This window comes from Crinia signifera, chromosome 9 (assembly GCF_055691185.1).
Source record: "Crinia signifera chromosome 9, ASM5569118v1, whole genome shotgun sequence".
NCBI lineage: Eukaryota > Metazoa > Chordata > Amphibia > Anura > Myobatrachidae > Crinia > Crinia signifera.
In genome coordinates this window covers 7,223,237-7,241,746 of record NC_139225.1, presented here as the reverse complement: position 1 = coordinate 7,241,746, position 18,510 = coordinate 7,223,237, and the positions used below count along the sequence as shown (strand labels likewise).

At 44.9% G+C, this 18,510-nt stretch overlaps 1 protein-coding gene across 1 annotated transcript in view; it reads left to right on the top strand.

The window, feature by feature from the left end:
* Positions 1-18,510, top strand: part of OLFML2A (olfactomedin like 2A) — a 60,437-nt gene that overhangs the window by 29,456 nt on the left and 12,471 nt on the right. The window contains exons 2-5 of the mRNA XM_083160990.1: positions 1,103-1,366; positions 6,224-6,331; positions 10,987-11,163; positions 14,246-14,495. Of these exons, the coding sequence (XP_083017116.1) occupies positions 1,103-1,366; positions 6,224-6,331; positions 10,987-11,163; positions 14,246-14,495 (799 nt within the window). The remainder of the gene's footprint in view (positions 1-1,102; positions 1,367-6,223; positions 6,332-10,986; positions 11,164-14,245; positions 14,496-18,510) is intronic.

Below are 18,510 nucleotides of genomic sequence, written 5' to 3'. Positions count from 1 at the left end.
GTGGTGTCGCTGTCCCCAACCGCGTGATCCAACGAAGGCCTATAGTCAACGAAGGTGAGCGCACTGAAAAACAACTATGCACACCAAATCATCATTTAACAAAGACCTTAAATCAATGAACCTGCCGTTCTTTCCAGCCAAACAGCTAACGCAAAGAAACACCCACCCACAACCAAGTAAAGGGGAGGGAGGGCGGGAAACTTGGGGAAAAGAGGAAGACTCCTCCTCTTCCTGCAGCTAATATCCCCAGCTAACTTTACAATCCCTGCATCCTTATTGGATGCCGAGTCACATGCTTCCCTAAGGTCAACACAGCCTTGGATGTTTAACCCACTACATGCCTATTCCAGTCATTCCGTTATTCAACTGACTGCTCATCTGCCAAGCATGTGACTTTTTAATGGTTAAAGCGATACGGTGTACTTCAGTGTACGCTTTTAAAAAGTAACCTGAATGATGGTAAAAAATTTAAAAAAAAAATGATTTAATATATCTAAAGTTTATAAAACCCTGCAAATGTTAGATGATTGATTTGATAGGTTTCTAAATAAATTAAGTATTCCTAGAAGAAAAATAATATTTAATTGACGGTATCTGCTTAGCAAGGTTGCCTTGGTATCACTGGAACAAGACCAGGGCAGAGGATTGACAGGAGCCCCCAACAGTCAGTTTGCAATAAAATATTTTTTTTTTATTTTTGTTTAAATGACGAATGAGCTGAAGATCGTGCTATGAATTGGCGCAGCACAAATGATACCATTGTCCTACTTAGTTAGGGTCCAGGACATTCATTACTCGGCCTGTTTTTTATCATGAACGCAGCTGCCAACCGACTTCATGCAATGCACTAATTGGGCACAAACTGAGCAAATTACTGTAATTACATCATTCATGCACAAATGTGCTTGGCAAATGTCTCCCTATACACTTTGTGGGACCGAGTAAAGCAAAGGTTCTACGGTGTCTGTTATATTTAATAGCTGTTATATAATGCTGTTATTTATGCAGTAGAATTTGGCTACTGAGACTCATTTTATATTAATAAAGGTAACAGAATTTAAGTTATCATTTTTACTTCAATTGACATTTATGAATTTTTTAGATCTTTGGAGACACCGACCAAGTGCAGATGATTTCCGAGGGCTCGGATTGTCGCTGTAAATGTATCATGAGACCTCTAAGTAAAGAAGCTTGTTTCCGGATTAAAGATGGCAGTATGCGCGTGGAAGATTATTACACAGTGGAGACCGTCAGCTCGGGGTCAGACTGTAAGTGTTCCTGCACTGCACCGCCATCGTCGCTTAATCCGTGCGAAAATGAATGGAAGATGGAGAAGATGAAGAAACAAGCTCCCGAGTTTTTTAAGGTATCAGATGACATAATTGTACCTTTATGTTTATTCGTATCCCTTTTTTAAAAATGGTAAAAGATCAAGAAGATGTTCTAGCAGGTCCAAGTATGTAGTATACTGAGCACAGGGTGTGAAAGTGGGCAAATCTCCCAGAGTCATACGTCTCACCACCACCCAGCTGCCCAATTACTGAATAAAGTGGGCAGGCTGGGTTGGCTGATGATCATTGTAGCCACGCCCCCTCCCCCTGCTGTACAATGCCAGTAATCTCAGTATTGAAGATGGGGCCATGGCTATGATTAGCAATTTCCTCGCACAGTCTGTTCCATCGTATCGTGTACCATCCCACCCACTATAACGGCCATGCCCTCACATCTTCAGTTGCTATGCCAACCTTGCTGGGGGCAGCTAGAGCATTGATAACCATGGGTGACAGCATTTATCCGAAATTAAAAGAATCTACAAATTAGATTTATTTAACATGGTACATAGGGGACCGATATGCTTTAAACAAAGTAACGAATCAGCTAAATTAGGTTTTATGTATAAGTGCGTCTGCATTTCATTGAAATTACTTACAGTATTAATCAAAAGAAAAACACTAAGCCCCTGATTCATACACAGCGGCGGCGGCCATGTCTTTTGCTGACCGCAAGTCTACAATTTTCTACAAATACCGCTACAAGTTCTTTGCACCTGAATGTGCAAGAACTTAAATGTCCACTGTGGGCATCCTTAGGTGCTGAAATTCTACTTATCGGGAACTGAATTAAAGTAGCTGATCCGCCAAAAAATCAGAAACCCGTAACAAATTGATATGGAACCACGAAACCCAAGGATTATCAAAGACAGGCAGCTGAGGTGCCAAAAATAAAAGGAGGATCATTTTAGAATTGCAGCCAAAAGGTGAGCCCCATATATGTAATAATATTGGCGTAACTGCAGTGAAATAGTCAAATTGTTAATGTGTGAACGCTGAGGTAGTTTTTATATAGCGTTTTATAGTTGAAAAAAAAAAAAGTTACAAATTTAAATTGATAGCAGCACCAGGCGTTGTCTGTGGAAAGATAAGTTATGTGGGTGGATTTTTTCACCAGCTAATTTTATCCGTATCTTAGGAAGTCATGGGAAAATGTCTGTGCACTGGGATGGTCAGTTTCTCCCATAAAATTGAGAAAGTTCTATGAAAACTCCCTAAGGCTTCCCTTATTTTATCTCGCAAAGCCCTGAGCCAATACGCCAAACACTACAAGCGCTTGTTTAACTGAAACTGGAGTATGATGTTTTGCAGAGTGGGAAAAATAAAATCACAAGCTAGTTTTCCCATCAATGCTTTAAGATTGTTCTAATATTTCCCTTGCTGATTATTTTTTCCCTTATTGTATTTATTGTACAGCAGCTTGTAGTGTTCTAATTGCTGAGAGACGCTCTATTCAGTTTTACTAAGTATTAAAAAAAAAAACCTTCCCAATTGCATATAAATCATTGGTAGTACTTAATTGGATGCAAAATGAAGGTCGTTTTTTTGAACTGTAAAATATTTGCAGATCGTAAAACATTTCCCATTTTTCTACCAAGCATTTCCACAGTTGCATGACAATGGCGGGTCTAAGGAAGTGGGAGGGATTTATAACTGCTACCGGGCTAATAATAGAACAACATTCCCTGCAGGGACAGGTGTGCCAGGTCATGTGACTGGTCAGGGTGGGAACAGAATAGGAATACGCAGTGCTTAAAGTGGTCCTGGTGAGGTGGTGAAACTCTCTTCCCCGCCATCTCCCCCCCCCATATGTCACAACCAGGGCGGGTGCTATGGTATTCGGCGCCCCCCTGCAAGCTCAAAATGTATGACCTATCTCACATAGACATGGAAACAATAATGCGGGCCACATAACGCCACCCTTAATGCAAATTATGCCCCAAAGTGCAAAAGAATCTAACAGGCCAAAAAACGTGAAAGTGCGCGCCGTAGGCGCGCCACAAAATTTTAGGGCATGGCTTTGTGGGACAGGGGATTATGCACACCGTAATGCCCATTATACATTATGTCACACAACATATTCCCCATTACACAATATGCCACACACGGTAATGACCCTTCCATATTATGCCACATACAGTAAGTGCTGCTTACCTACATGCTCATTGCTAGGGTTTTCTTGCTCAGTGCCAGTGGTAACATGCTACTGTACTCATAGATAGTGCGCACAGCATGCCAGCAGCAGCCCCCTTTATCATGCTTGCTGCCTGTCAGAGCCTGACACACACTGTGCAGCAGACACCATGAAGGTGACAGGCTGCGGTGGCCCTACTTATGCAGCATTGTAGTGGCCTGGTGGGCAGATGGCACCCTTCCCCTGTCCCAGCCCGCCATTGCTGCTGTGTCTGTCTGTGCCTGCAGCTTTGCTATAAAAGAGACAGCCGGGCAGAGCGATGTAAAGCAATAAGCAATCATCAATGTTAATGTAAACCTTTAACCGACACTTCTAAGAAAGGGCAACTTTCATTCCGTATGGTTATGCGGTGGTGTTCCAGCAATGAGTACCGTCATTGGGCATTGCATCATGGGGGGAAGTGGAGTGGGGGTGGGTAGTGAATATATAGCGCTGCAGTAAATATGGCCACTCATCTCCGAAAGTGCGCTCTGCTTCCATTACTTAATCAATCCAACATGCACTTTATTATTTATTACTATATTGGACAGATACTCAATATTATTTACCGACCGTGCACCATAGTAAGTTGTACTGACCAATCAGCAATTATCTTTCATTGATCTATTGTTTCTTCGACAATGACATCAAATGTCGAGATGGTTGCTATGGTTACTGTGTATTCACATTCTCGCACTATGTTGGTAACTAACTCCCATGACAGTTATAAATGGCATAAATCTTTTACAGCTGTACAGACCGTATTTATTTTATTATTATTTATATACTGCATTGATTGTCTGTGCACATTTATGGCTACCTTTATAGTAAAACGCTGGTTTATGAGGGGTACAAGATTAGCTTATAAAAAGAATTCATTGTACCAGCCCGAAGCTTTACCTATATAATTTCCAGTCTACCGAAACACAAACAATACTGAACGTGAGATCCACTTTCTCTTAGCACGTTACTGAATTCCTCTGCATAGTCAGAACTGCCTAATTCTTGGAGTCTGCAAATAAGTCTTGTGAAATAAATGTGTGTCAAATGCCACAAGTTGTCACTAAACGTGAACTGGAAAATCCACGAGAAGGGTTCTTTCTGTCCACATCAGGTTGCTGACAATGCTGCGACTCGTAACGAGAACATCCCATAGACTAACAATTGTGTTTTCGAGACCAAAATAATTATTCTGACAAGTATTGATTTGCGCTCCGATGTCTCTCCTTAATGTTTCGCTGTCTGCAGTTGTTCTAGGCTGCAAAGGTTGGTTACAGTAAACCCGGACACATTTCTCAGAAAGCTTGAAGCAGGGCTACTGTATATACCAACTAATATTACAATATACAGAGTATAGATACCATCATTAAGGTAAAGAATTTGGCAATAATGTCCCCCTATTTATATAGCTATCACTATACCCAACAGTATATAACAGTATTTGGAGGTAAGTGTCAATGTTGTAGATTCAGCGGTGAAACAAAATTCCAGCACTTCCCAATGTAGCACTATAAATGCCGGGTGTGGATCAGTTGGTCACCAGCAAGTTTGTCGACATGCATTTAGGTCGACATGAGTCTAGGTCGACCTGGGTTAGGTTGACAGTCAAAAGGTCGACATTGGGGTTTTTTTTGTAATTTTTTGACCCGAATGTCAACACCGTCGACATGGACTCTGAAATGTAGCACCGCGAGCGCTCGCACCTCCCACAAAATCGCATGCGATTGTATAGGATGTGCAATTCCATTATATTAGCTATACAATAATATCATTGTATGACATACAATGAGGTTTTAGCCCGCCCCCCCACTATCCACGCCACCCAGAAGCGTGGCGAGTACAGCGGAACGCGTCCTCCGTCCTTTTATACCCCCACTATCCACGTCGGCATGGAGTTTATTTTAAATGGTGTGTCAAGCGCAGCGAGCCACCGAGCCCGAAGCGTTGCGAGCAGCTGCGGATTACTTTACATGTATTCTGCGTCCCCTCTCGGGGCTCGCTGTGCTCGCCACACTATAGAAAATCAATGGATAGTGGGGGTATGAAAATGTCGGAGGACGCGTTCCGCCACCGCTCGCCACGCTTCGGGGTGGCGTGGCATACAATGATATTATTGTATTGCTAATGTAATGGCATCGCACACCCAATAAAATCGCATGCCATCGCATGCGATTTTGCAGGAGGTGCGATGCGATCCACCGGGGCGAAGAGAGCAGTGAATAAATTAGGAAAATCGCATCACACGGCCCTTAAAAAAGCCCATGCGATGTGATTTTCCTACGCAGAATAGCCCACTAAGCAAATTGCTTAGTGGGCGCCGTGATAATACACAAGTACCGCGATTTGCTACCTACTTCACCGGTGAAGAGGGCACCTGGTGACAGCCCCTGCAGGCTGCTTATTAATAAGGTCCTGGACATTGGACATTTGGCATTCTCTGAGAAGTTAATTGATGGTTTTGTTTACAGTAAACAATCGGTCATTGGCTAGAGTCTCTAGAAATTGAAAAATTGGCGCTTGCTTTGTGTAAAAACCAAAACAAGGTCTTAGGTCACTGGGCAGCATTTGTTGTGGATCATAGCGAGCTGGTAACCGCTATCTGCTCAGCGCCGGAATAAGTAAAGGGCTTTGCCATATGTCACACTGCCGTTCTCACTTCTAACGCTAACTCTGGGATGATGGATGACTGATTATTCCTGGTTTTGTATTGTCTCTGTAGCTGCAGTCTATGGTAGACCTATTGGAAGGAACCCTATACAGCATGGACCTGATGAAAATCCATTCCTACATTAACAAAGTGATGTCACAGATGAACAATCTGGAAGAGGTACAGTATAGATGACTTCTAATAACCAATGTGCTAGTAAGTAACGACACTGTAGGGCAGGGCTGGGCAACTCCGGCCCTCCAGATGTTGATGAACTACACATCCCAGCATGCCTTGCATCAGTTTCAGCATGGCCACATAGCAAAACTAATGCAAAGCATCCTGGGATGTGTAGTTCATTAACATCTGAAGGTCCGGTGTTGCCCAGCCCTGCTGTAGGGTACTGCACAGAAGCAAAGCTCAGTACAGACACGAAGATGATACCCCTTTTCCACTAGCAACCTGGGTCAGACCCGGTAATTTGTGCCCGGATCGATACCAGGTTGAACCCGAATTTAAGACACATTTCCACTACAGTACCCGGTAAATTGCTGGATCAGCCCCGTCTACACTTAACCCAGGTAAGGCCTGTTTTTTCCAATAGATTACATAAGAAAAGGCCTTTTTTTATAGCTGCCTCTACGCAGATAGGGGGTGGTGCTTAAACGCAGCAAAATGGCACTATTCAGGTCATTTAAGCCCCTAAATTTTGGTATTTGAGTAAGCGGGAAAGGGGGTACGGGGGCTCTGGGAAGCAAGTGGGAGACTTGTCCACCTAGTCTGAGGCTGATATATAGCACGGCAGAGCATTTTATTTTAGTCCTTTTCAATATTATTTATATTCATAAAAAGATAAGGTTGAAAAACCTACTTCTGAATATATTCTAGTTTCTTATTAACATAGTAGTTTGCACAAGTAAACAGCCATGTGTGCCTACGGGAGCACGCACAATCTGTACCACTTGTTTTGTGTGTACAATTTAATAAAAGTCAATAATGAAATGTGTTGGAATCTCTATGTGTGTCTTTTACAGTTTGGTAAGACTGTGTTGCTTTTATGAGTCTCTAGTTAGTAAAATAGTAGATAACCACCACATGTAGGCGACCAGAATTTTTAGAACATTTTTTCCACCCAATGAAACATTACTCGCTGATCACATTGGCACCGTTGCAAGCATACTCTAGAGATTGGGATTAATAGTGAACTCCAGTATGGGGGTAGATCTGCAAATTGGCTTGCGCTAGAATCCTGCTACTTTTTTTGTCCGCTAGCCAATTGACAGGTGATTGACAGGAAGTAGACGTCTGGGGTGGTAACTGGCCGTTTAGTTGGAGTGTTAAGAAAAACACAGGCGTGGCAAGAAAATGCTGGAAGTGTCCGGGAGAATGCAAGCATCCCCAAGCGGTTTAGGGCAGTTTGTGTGAAGTCCGCTCAAGGCCGGATATGCCGGTTTTCATCGCAGCCTGCGAGTAAGTCTCGGGGCACCCTGAGCCTGTGAAAAATTAGCGAATGGTTTTGGAGATATCTGCAAGGCTGCACAATCCCATTAATGCACAAGGTGGGATTTAACTCTAACAGGGGGATGCAGTCAAAATCCCGACGGTCAAAATCCAGAATGGGTCATAATACCGACAAGGACAAAATCCCGTCAAGGACAAAATCCCGACATTTGAAATACCGACAAGGACAAAATCCCGACATTTAAAATCCCGACAAGGTCAAAATACCGACATATAGAATGTACAGGTGAAACAGTCAACATGACTTTGGGTCAACAGGACGCGAGGTCGACATGGGTTTTTCACTGTTTTTTGAGCCGATATGTGCCGACAGGCGGTATTTCATGCCCTACCATCCACTAGGGCGTGGTGGGAGAATAAAATAGTGTGCCGAGCGGTTCACTTCCAACTGTGTCCATGTCGACTGTGTCGACATTCGGGTAAAAAAAAACAGTGAAAAACCCTTGTCCTTGGAAAGTCATGTTGACTTTTTCACCTGTACATTCTATATGTCGGTATTTTTTGACCTTGTCTGGATTTTAAATGTCGGGATTCTGTCCTTGTCGGTATTTTAAATGTCGGGATTTTGACCTTGTCGGGATTTTGTCCTTGTCGGTATTATAACCCATTCTGGATTTTGACCCTGTCGGGATTTTGACCGTCGGAATTTCATACCGAATCCCTAACAAAGCAGTGTCTTAACTGAATGCTGGCCATTGCAAATTTGCAGACGTCCGATCACCCCCTATGTGTCTTATAACAGGGGCGAAATGTAATGGAGTGTTAGAGAAAGTGAGAAATTTTTTCGGACAGTTTTCCCATTTTTTTTAAACGGCAATCATATACATGGCAAAATCAACCTGGTTTTGCAGTGTAAGTGATTGCCGCTTTAAAAAACTGGGAGAACTCTGCCAACATCTCTCACTTTCAGATTCTCTCACCCGATTACATTTGTCCCTAGTTACCTTGACTTTTGAACAAATGTATGGCAAATGTATATCGACTTAAAGTCCAGATATCTTCTTATAACAGACAATAATTTTATATCAATTTGTAGTAATTCCAGAAGTGCCTTATACTGTTCCACTTCCAAGGCATCATACACACATTAGTCAACATTCTGTGTTTTAAGATGCATTTCAGATGAGTTAACTGAATGTAAAGTAGTGCGAAAACCAAAAACCTAGTACCATATATTAGCATTCCCATGTGTGTAACATGTGTTTAACTGGTATTATTCTATGGTGCTTTTTTTAATGCTTCTTGATCCACTTCGGAACATCTGAGGCAAACCAACACATTTACATTCTGTGCCCTGAGCTGGCCCCATGATCACAGCACATGTTACACAAGAGGAGGCTGGGAGCAGGAAGCTGGGTGCGGCTGGGGTAACACAAGTGCTGTGAGCAGGAAGCTGTGCTGGACGCAGGTGCCGAAGGACAGCATCTGTGCAGCACCTTCGATCTAGCACTCTTAGTGCTGGCCACTCCATCCTCCCTGATGGAAGTGCGCTGTGAACACAATGAAATGAAGTTAAGACGTGTTTATGTACTGTGCGCACTTCTACAAAAAATGCTGGATGATGCACCACCAATGTCGGATATTGGCCCTTATTTTGGTTGACCCGCTCGGGCGTGAATTCGCACCTTTGCGAGTCAACCAGAATGGTGGTACGCCCACACGCCTTCGCACGCCAGGTTCGTTCACCCGGCATGCGAATGGATAGTTAACATAAACATCTCATGCCAGTGGGAACCTCCCCCATCTTTCGATGGTCGCCGAGGCGGATGCATATGTAAGGGTGGTCCAGACCACTCGTACATATGCGTGTAGAAATCCAGGGAATTGGGCGGGCAGCTGACATCCGGTTATATCCTCCCCACCACGTGCGTCACGGACACACTAGCATGCGTACGCCCCTCATTTTCATGGGATTACCAATGAAACGCTGGGCGTTCACATATGCTAATGAGCCTGCCCGGCACCCAACGCACCTCTCCACCCCCCACTCGAAAGGCAGGGAGCGAGCACCCAGCAAAGCGAGTTCACCCGCACCCAGCGTATACACGTGCAGAAATGCTGCTGCGCACGCACATATGCAAAACATCGGTCCACCTTGCAAATTTGCGCAAAAACAAGTTAACCAGAATAAGGGCCATAGTGGAGTGATTTTTTTTCCTGTACTTTTCTTGGGTCCAAGTGGCATTGTACGTGTGACCCATGCAGAGTCACAGTTGTTATTTAAGGTACAGGGGGACCACCCGGGGAATGGGTGTGGGTGTGGTAAAGCGAGTCGACAGTCGGGATTCCAATTATCAGTATACCAGCTGCTGGTACTCGGGATTCCGCTGTCTGTATACTGACCTTCGGAATCCCGACTATAGGGAGGTCATTCAACACCCCAGGGGAATATCTCCTAGGCCAGTGATGGAGAACCTTGGCATCCCAGCTGTTGTTGAACTAAAAATCCCAGCATGCCCTGCTATAGTTTTGCTATTTGGCCAATGCTTAAAACTTTTGTGGGGAATGCTGGGATGTGTAGTTCAACAACAGCTGGAGTGCCAAGGTTCTTCATCAATGGCCTAGGCCAAAAAAGGTTGTTAGTCGCCTTACGCATGCATGCTGGACTATTAAATATATATATTACTTTATATTACAGGTCGGGTCTCCCTTATCGGTGTATTACAAAAACCGAAATATTCCGAAAACCGTCGTTTTTCAGAATATTTAGTTTACTGTTTTTTTTTTTTTTTTCCCCAGACCCTTTTTTTTCATACTTACATCATCCCCTGATGTCCACGGCGACCTCCGGGATCCTCTTCAGCGGCCTCTCTGGTCCCAGGGGTGCATTGCGTGAATGTGTGGGTGCATTGGTGACGTCACTGGAGCACCCGCGCAATGCATCCCTGAAATGCATCCTGAAGGCCGTAGTGGACACCAGGGGACACCAGGGATGTCGGGGGACCATTGGGGCACCACCAGAGGACTAGGTAAGTATGAAAAACAAATCCAAAATGCCCATAGTCCCGAGCATTTCGGATAAGGGATACTCAACCTGTGTATATATAAATATTCATATGACTTTGCTTTTTGTATAATCCTTTAGTATTTATAGATAAATGAAAGCACATGGGGGTTGCATAGCCAGATGTTCTCCAGATGTTCTCCAGATGTTCTCCAGATGTTCTCCAGGTTTGGTTTGGGAAAGTGGAATCGCATTGAGGGCAGGGGAATACAATTAGTAATGAAAGCTGTGTAAATAATGTATTGTGAAGATTTACCCATTTATTGCTGATATTACTGGTGTTCTGAAGACGTCTCTTCTGTGATTCTAGACCATCAAAACAAACTTAAGCAGAGAAAACGACTTCATGAAGGAAAGTGTCATCAACCTTTCTAATCAGATGAAGAAGTATGACAACTACTCCGATATAATGATGAGTATCAAGAAGGAGATTTCCAATCTGGGTTACCAGCTGCTTCAGAAGGATGCACCCGAAAACAAAGTGCAGGTATCCATAACGGAAGGTCCGATATAGGGCAAACATTTATCTCGTATATGGGCCTTACAGACCACTCTGTTTAGAGTTGCCTCGTTTAAGGAGATTTAAACCTTGGCAATAAATATTTGGTAGGCCATATTGTGTAATCTTCCTTATAAAATAGCCTACATACTCCATATTCCAGCTGGAGCCATGTCTTGTTTATAGAACTACTTCCTATCTCTAACTGAATTTCCTTGTTGCCATGGGAACCATCTATATTGAACCACGCAGTGGATAGATATGACAACCACTAGCGAAATAATTCAGACAAAGTTATTAAGTTGTTTTTAGGCATGGTAAGATTAATCATCCCACTGGGAACAGAGGAGGAGCAATCAGACCCGCCAATAGGGGGGTGCTGTGAATACAGCTATCCCAGGCCTGACCTTTCTGAGAGTGAGGGAAGGGCCCAGGCAACTCATTTTGACCACCGCACCCCCCCCCCCCCCGCCACTGCCTCCGCTGTGCTGCCTGCGCTCTCAGTGCGCTGAACGAAACCCTGCAGAGTCTTCTTCACCTCCAGACGCCAGCAGCCAATCAGACCTCACGTTCCGTCGGCAGCCACTCTGATTGCCTAACAGTATGCGAGTTCTGATTGGCTCACCAGCCGTGCCACATTTTAATTGGCTGCCGGCATCCGGAGGCAAAGAAGCCTGCACTCTGGGAGCAGGGCTTCCTTCATCCACAGCGCACTGAGCAGGAGGCAGCAGGAAGGGGGTTGGGACCCGGTGCCGGGGGCAGTAAATGAGTGGCAGATTAAAAATCAGTCCCGGGCCACAAAATTCCTAGCGGCAACCCTGGGAGCAATGATATATTGTAGTATGTAATACCTCTGTATTTTTGTTATGCACAATACCCAGGCACAATACCCGCTGGAAAAGCCCACATTGCTGCTACACCAGCTTTGGAACTGTTTTTTACCCAGTGATGTGCAAATGTCGCATCTGACATTTTTACAAGGCATGAATGTGCATGTGAACTTAAAATCTGTTTCAGTGGCGTAACTATGCCTCCGCAGCCCCTGCCGTGGCGGGGAGGCGCAGAGTAACTATGGGCGCCGGGGGGGCTGCGGTGCTATAGTTACCCGCTGCGCTGCTGCCCGGCCGCATCTGAGGTCACTGTCCCGTCACTCGCTCCCGGTGCCGGCTCCTGCTGATAATGAAAACTGACACTTAGAAAATGGCAGCCCCCGTATTGCAGACAGTTTTGGCAGCCATTTTCTAAGAGTCACTTTTCATTATCAGCAGGAGCCGGCGCCGGGAGACTGGACGGGACAGTGACCGCAGATGCGGCTCTGTCAGGTATGGGCATGGGGAGGGAGAGAGAGAGGGGGGCGCTGAAAAAGTTTGGCCGGGGGGCGCAAAATATATAGTTACGCCACTGATCTGTTTGGTTCTATTTGTTCATACACATTTGTATTCATACTTGCATTTGTGTGTATATACTTTGCCATGTAGGTGTGGCAATGCTTTTTGGACAGCGCTGAATGAATTCCAATGCTTTCAAAACATGTCAACGCACATCTTTGTGGATGCACATTATGCTCATACCCTTTACAGTGGCAAACACAGTATTTTTAGAGGGGGGTTTCCAAATATAATCCAAAACTCCAACTCTGCAGCACATTGGAGTAAGTACGGGAGTTTGGGGGAGAGGTAACAGCCCGGAAAATTGGTCTTTTTATACAATGGATATTGTATGGAATAGAGTATCAATATTTAACAGTACAGATGGCCTGTAGTATAGGCGGTTTCCAACATTTAAATAAGATAAGTGGTCAGGAAAAGGTTAAACATATAATAAAAAAATACACAAACATAATAGAACCAGTACTGCACTAATCTCCCACTTCATGGTAAAGCTCCTGTCTCTTCCTCCTGGCAGCTGCTCTCTGGTCCAGTGCGATGTTTCAGATTCACACATACAGTCAATGTGGTAGAAGAAGCTGGTACACTGGGCCTGTGCAGCCGCTCTGCTCTGTCCCTTACACTGCATGGTGTGGTGGCAGCTCTGCTGATCATATTATATACCAGTGCTAGTGTTTTAATTTAAGGCACTTGCCAAGAGGAGGGGGGTTTCCACGCAGCCAGAACCATACCCCCCCCCCGCCCCCCGGCGTTTGCCTATGCCTTAGAGCAACATTGGCCCTCCAGATGTTGTGAAACTACACATCCCAGCATGCTTTGCCACAGTTTTCCTATTAGAGAATGCTAAAACTACTGCAAAGCATGCTGGGGTGTGTAGTTTCAAAACATCTGGAGGGCCAACGTTGGACATGCCTGCTTTAGAGCTTAGCAGGGCTGCAGTCTTGGCCCATCAACGTGAGCTTTGGGGAGAATCTAGGCACATTTCAGCAAATCAGGATGCAAAGAGAGACCAAAGTTGACCTTGGTTGTTTTCATTGATTTTTTTTTTTATGTTTTAGTTGATCCTTTCCATATACTGTAGATTGTGCTCTCAGTAGCCTTGTAGTCAGTGTTCAATGATCATGTACAGTTGTCTTAAACAATCGCACGTTGGTTACCCACCAATGGACAAAGCCAGTCTCATTACCATAGTGCATGATTTTTGATAGATTACCCCAATTTAAGTATGTGGAAACAAAGGTTGTGTGTAGTACAATTACCCTGAGGCTGATGGCAGTGACGTTTTTTATGGCTGTCCAGTGGTTGAGTGATATTAAGTGGAAATGACACAAGAACTGTGGAAGGCATTAACTGATTAACATTCTCCGATTGACTTTAATTCATTATATGTCAGTAAGGTCAGCAGTGCACATAGAGAGACACCACTTCAATCAGTCCAAATGATTGGGGAAATACATCAATACCCTTATCTTCAGAATGGAGACTACTGTTAAATCCGGGACACTGAAGCCTTGGCATGTCTGGTTTACCAGCCCTTATATGGTTATTGCAACCATAGTGCAAAGTAAACCATTAAAATAATCCACAATTTGGAGGTATTTTTGGACATATTTCGGGTTAATATCATAATTTCAGTTAAAAAAGAATTTGGATTGCTTTACAATGAAGTTCTTCTCCTGCAGGACACAGCAGGGGCAAAAGTCACCGATGTCAAATACCCGAAAAGCAAGAAGACGCTGCCTAAAGTCGCCAAGGAGAAACCACCGAGAGCTGAAAAAAACAAGAAAGATGGCAGCAAAGCAAGACCGGTGCTGACTCAGCCAACCCCGAGGCCTAGATCCCCTATGCACCAGCCGCCCGTGGTGATACGTGGAGTAACCTACTACAAAGCTGCAAAGCACGAGGAGGCTGATGGTCTTACAAGCCATAGAGGTACGAAGAGTGTGATTACTGTAACCTATCAGAGTCTAATCCTAAATAACTCAATTAACACTAGCCGAGTGTTTCACTATTATAATTGCATTTATGTCTGGACATCATAGGATCCGTTTCCACATACATCAATAATAATAATACAACATACAAGCTAAGCTAGGTCCAACTAGCTACATCTCGGGGCTTAAAGTGGTCCTGGAGTGGTGGTGGAACTTATTCCCCCCCCCCCCCCCCCCCATTAGTATGGTATGGTTTTTTGGTGTCCTCATGCAAATTGTAATGTTTTTCTGTTAGAATTACTGTGCAAGGCCACGGCTGAGGTTTAGGTTGAACTAGTTCCACCTGACCATTACAGGTGGTGGAACTCTCTCCTCTCACACACACACACACACACACACACACACACACACACTCACACACTTTGAACCCTGGCACATCCTATTATACTGTATGTAAACCTTCAAAACCAAAAAAATAAGATCGTGAAAGGACTCATTCGCAACCCCCTATGCTACGGAACATAAGTGAGATTCATTCTCCCTTATCCACCCAAAATGGGGAGAAAGTCCTTCACTCATTCCCCACAGCACCGGGAAGAGTGCCCCCCGATTCCTACATGATCGTGTCCTCACCAGTCTAGGAACCGGGCAGACTTCCTGTGTCTGCCAACGTTTAATGCACAGGTGCCAACAGAGACAACTTTATGCTTTCTTTGGATCAATACAATTATAATTAAGAAGGAGAGAATTTGATGTAGATATGACCTTGTGTTACCTCTCAAGCGATGTAGAGATGCTTCCTGCGTTGTTCTGGGCATTCTAGACTGTGCACCACGGAGGCACTGTGTGAAGGCTAATCAGAAAGCACGTGTGCGTGTGTGTGTGTGTGTGTGTGTGTGTGTGTGTGTCTCTTTGGCTGTGTGTTCAGGGCCATAAGCTATCATATGTTTCTGTATTCAGTGTTACAGACTGTTTAACGTAGGCTGGGATCTATTACTGTGTATAATATACAGTATATTAGCACGCATTTGTTCAGTTCCATAGTGTTTAAAAACAAAAAACCCTAAACGAAAATGAAAACAGTAGATATAATAAATGTTAAAAATGTCGTGTTTGAGACGGAGTTTATTTACACAACGTCGTTATTATATTGTTATAATTCAGGGGGAGGCATTTCTGCAAATTCCCAGATGTTTTTCCAGTGCTTTTTCTGGGCACACTAATATACACTGTATTGTCTGATATTAGTGTATCTTGTATGCGATCTCAATGGAAAATAAAGTCCGTCGCCTCCACTGTACGCAGCCTCAGGGTGGGCGGCTGTCCGTATGGAGTTACATGAAGAGAATGGAGAAGGATGAGTAGGATGTGCAAAATGTTTAACCTATTCTGTACTTATCTGGCAATCGGCGCTACAATTACAGTTACAATTAGTTCCGTGACCTTGACCATCAAAGAATGAGAGTCTTTATGCAACTACTGTGTATGTTAGTCATTTTCTGCAAAGTTTTATTATATTTAAACACTTTTTATACCTGTTATCATTATAAGTAAGATGCGGCTTGATGACGTCCTATTTGGTTAAATACACCCAGAGTAGGACTGGCCCAACGGGGTACATAGGAAACCCACGGTGAGCCCATCTGCCTGGAGCGCCCCACCTCCTTCTCTTAGGATCAAGTTCCAGACTGTCCACTTAAATTAAACAATATGCATTTGTTGAATTATACGTTGTATGTATGTTGTTTAATACTGCACAGGACATTGGACTAGTCACTACAGTGCGTTACTGTTATTATTCTGTTACATTATCATGATGCACTACCAGTATTTATTATGGCCCAGACAGAGGTGGATTGGCCCACCGGGAAACCGGGCCATTTCCCAGTGGGCCGGCCCAAAACTGTTTAAAAAGGGTCCGGCCGCGATCCCCCCGGGCTGCGGGCAGCGACCGCGGCACTTTGTCCAAATCCAAAATTGACGCGGGAGGCTGCTGCGCATGTGCGCACAGCACCTCCCAGGGCCTTTAAGTGGCACAGCAGCAGGCCCCCAGAAGGAAGCAGCAGCAGGTGAGCTGCCCCCATACCCCCCCCCCCACCCCGCTCCCGGGCCGGAATGAAGACCCAATCCGCCCCTGGGCCCAGACCATGCGGTCTAATGGTTAGCCAATCCTCTGTAGCAGCTGGCCACACCCCCTATGGACATTAGACACACCCATAAACCTCGGATCCTACCACTACATTTCCCTGGTTGGCCCTCCATGCCCCAGGAGTACACCTGTGAATTGGTAATGAGGTTCTACTTAAAATGTACATTTACTTTCTTTCTTGTATAAATACTTAGGGCGGAATGTATTAAAATACATCGCCGCCCCTCGCAGTGATGCTGTCGCATATGTACTAACATATGCGACTAGCATCGCAATGCAGTGACGGAGGCCCCCCCGCGATACCTGTGATGTGGTGTGCGGGGGGTCTCCGTCACATCCCTCTTCAAGTTCTCCCTCAGCTCCCTTTGGGGCAGATGTATCATAGCAGCGCTTATCGCGCCGCTATGATACTTCCTGCTTCGCCTCAATAGCGAGGCGAAGCAGGAAGGGACATCGACAAGATGTATTAACATCTTGTCTGTCGAAGCGGGGGAGCGTTAACTCCCCCCTTCGGCGATGTCCCTTTCTGAAGATAGCGCATCAGTTAATACTGATGCGCTATCTCCTGTCCCCCGGCCGGCCGCACTAGGCATGCGCGGGATCTCGCTGTTCACGCGAGATCCCCAGCGCAGCCCAGACCTAACAGCAGGGACAGCGCTGTCCCTGCTGTTTAGATAGGGCTTCGCCAGCCTGATGCTGGCGAAGCCAAAGCAGGCTTCGTGCGGAACGGTCAGCGATGCTGACCTTTCATACATTCGGCCTGCTATCATTTTAATAGCAGCGCCGATATGGACAGGGGCGCATAGCGCCCCTGTCCATTACCGCATCCCGGCCGCTTCATACATGGGGGAGAAGCGGTATCAGTGCACATAACGTGCGCTAATACCCCTTCTCCCCCATAACGACCGTTCATACATCTGCCCCTATATGAGAAGCGGCTGTCCCTGGCACCTCCTTCTCCCCCTGCAGCCAGAAGGACCTCCGGCTGTGTTGTTAGGGGGAGGAGACTAGTTTGACGGAGGGGTATGCCCGGGGAGGAGGAGTGGAGTCGGTGTCTGCACGGGCGGCGATAAGAAGCCCATAGGCTTCTATAGAGGTGGCGATACCCTGACCACGGAAGACGCGGCGGCCGGGTCTACTTGAAAATGCGGTAAAATCAGGGGTTTACCGCATTTTTCCCTTTAGTACATCCCACTCAGTCTTAATGGGTTGAGAACTTTAATCTGGGTCCTACAAGGTATAATGCACATATAGTGAATATTATACTGTATCGGCACAAGTACCATGTAAATGGTTCCACCTGCAACTTCTCGGATGCATCGTTGTATTACCGGCGCTATCCTTGCTCAGACCGGAATTTGGATGGCCTTCTCCCATTCTCACATGTTTCAGCTCCTGAACTCTGACCTGATACTTGTCTTGTTTGTTTTAAGTGTTTAGACTTTCCATGGTCAGTATGTGAACATCCGCCAAACAAAACAGCTCTATTAGACCACATTGGTTCACCTCGGCATTCTAAATTCTGGAATGATTTAACATAAGCAACAATTGAAATTGCCAAAATAAACACAAGCACGCAGTTTTCCCCACTGGATTACCTGGTATCACACTGAGCTTTTGTATCATACACCATACGCAAGGGGAAGAGATAACATTTCTAGACCTTCTTTGAACTGCAGTAGATATAACAATTGCAGATACTCAAAACGTCAATGAGTCTTTTCTATGTATTCACTTGTTATTTTCCCATAAGATTAACTTAGTCTTAAATATAATTTGTAGTCGTACATATATTCGGACATATATTCCTGGCATTTGTGCAAGTTTCTTATTGGTACAAAACACTTCTATATGAACCATAGGG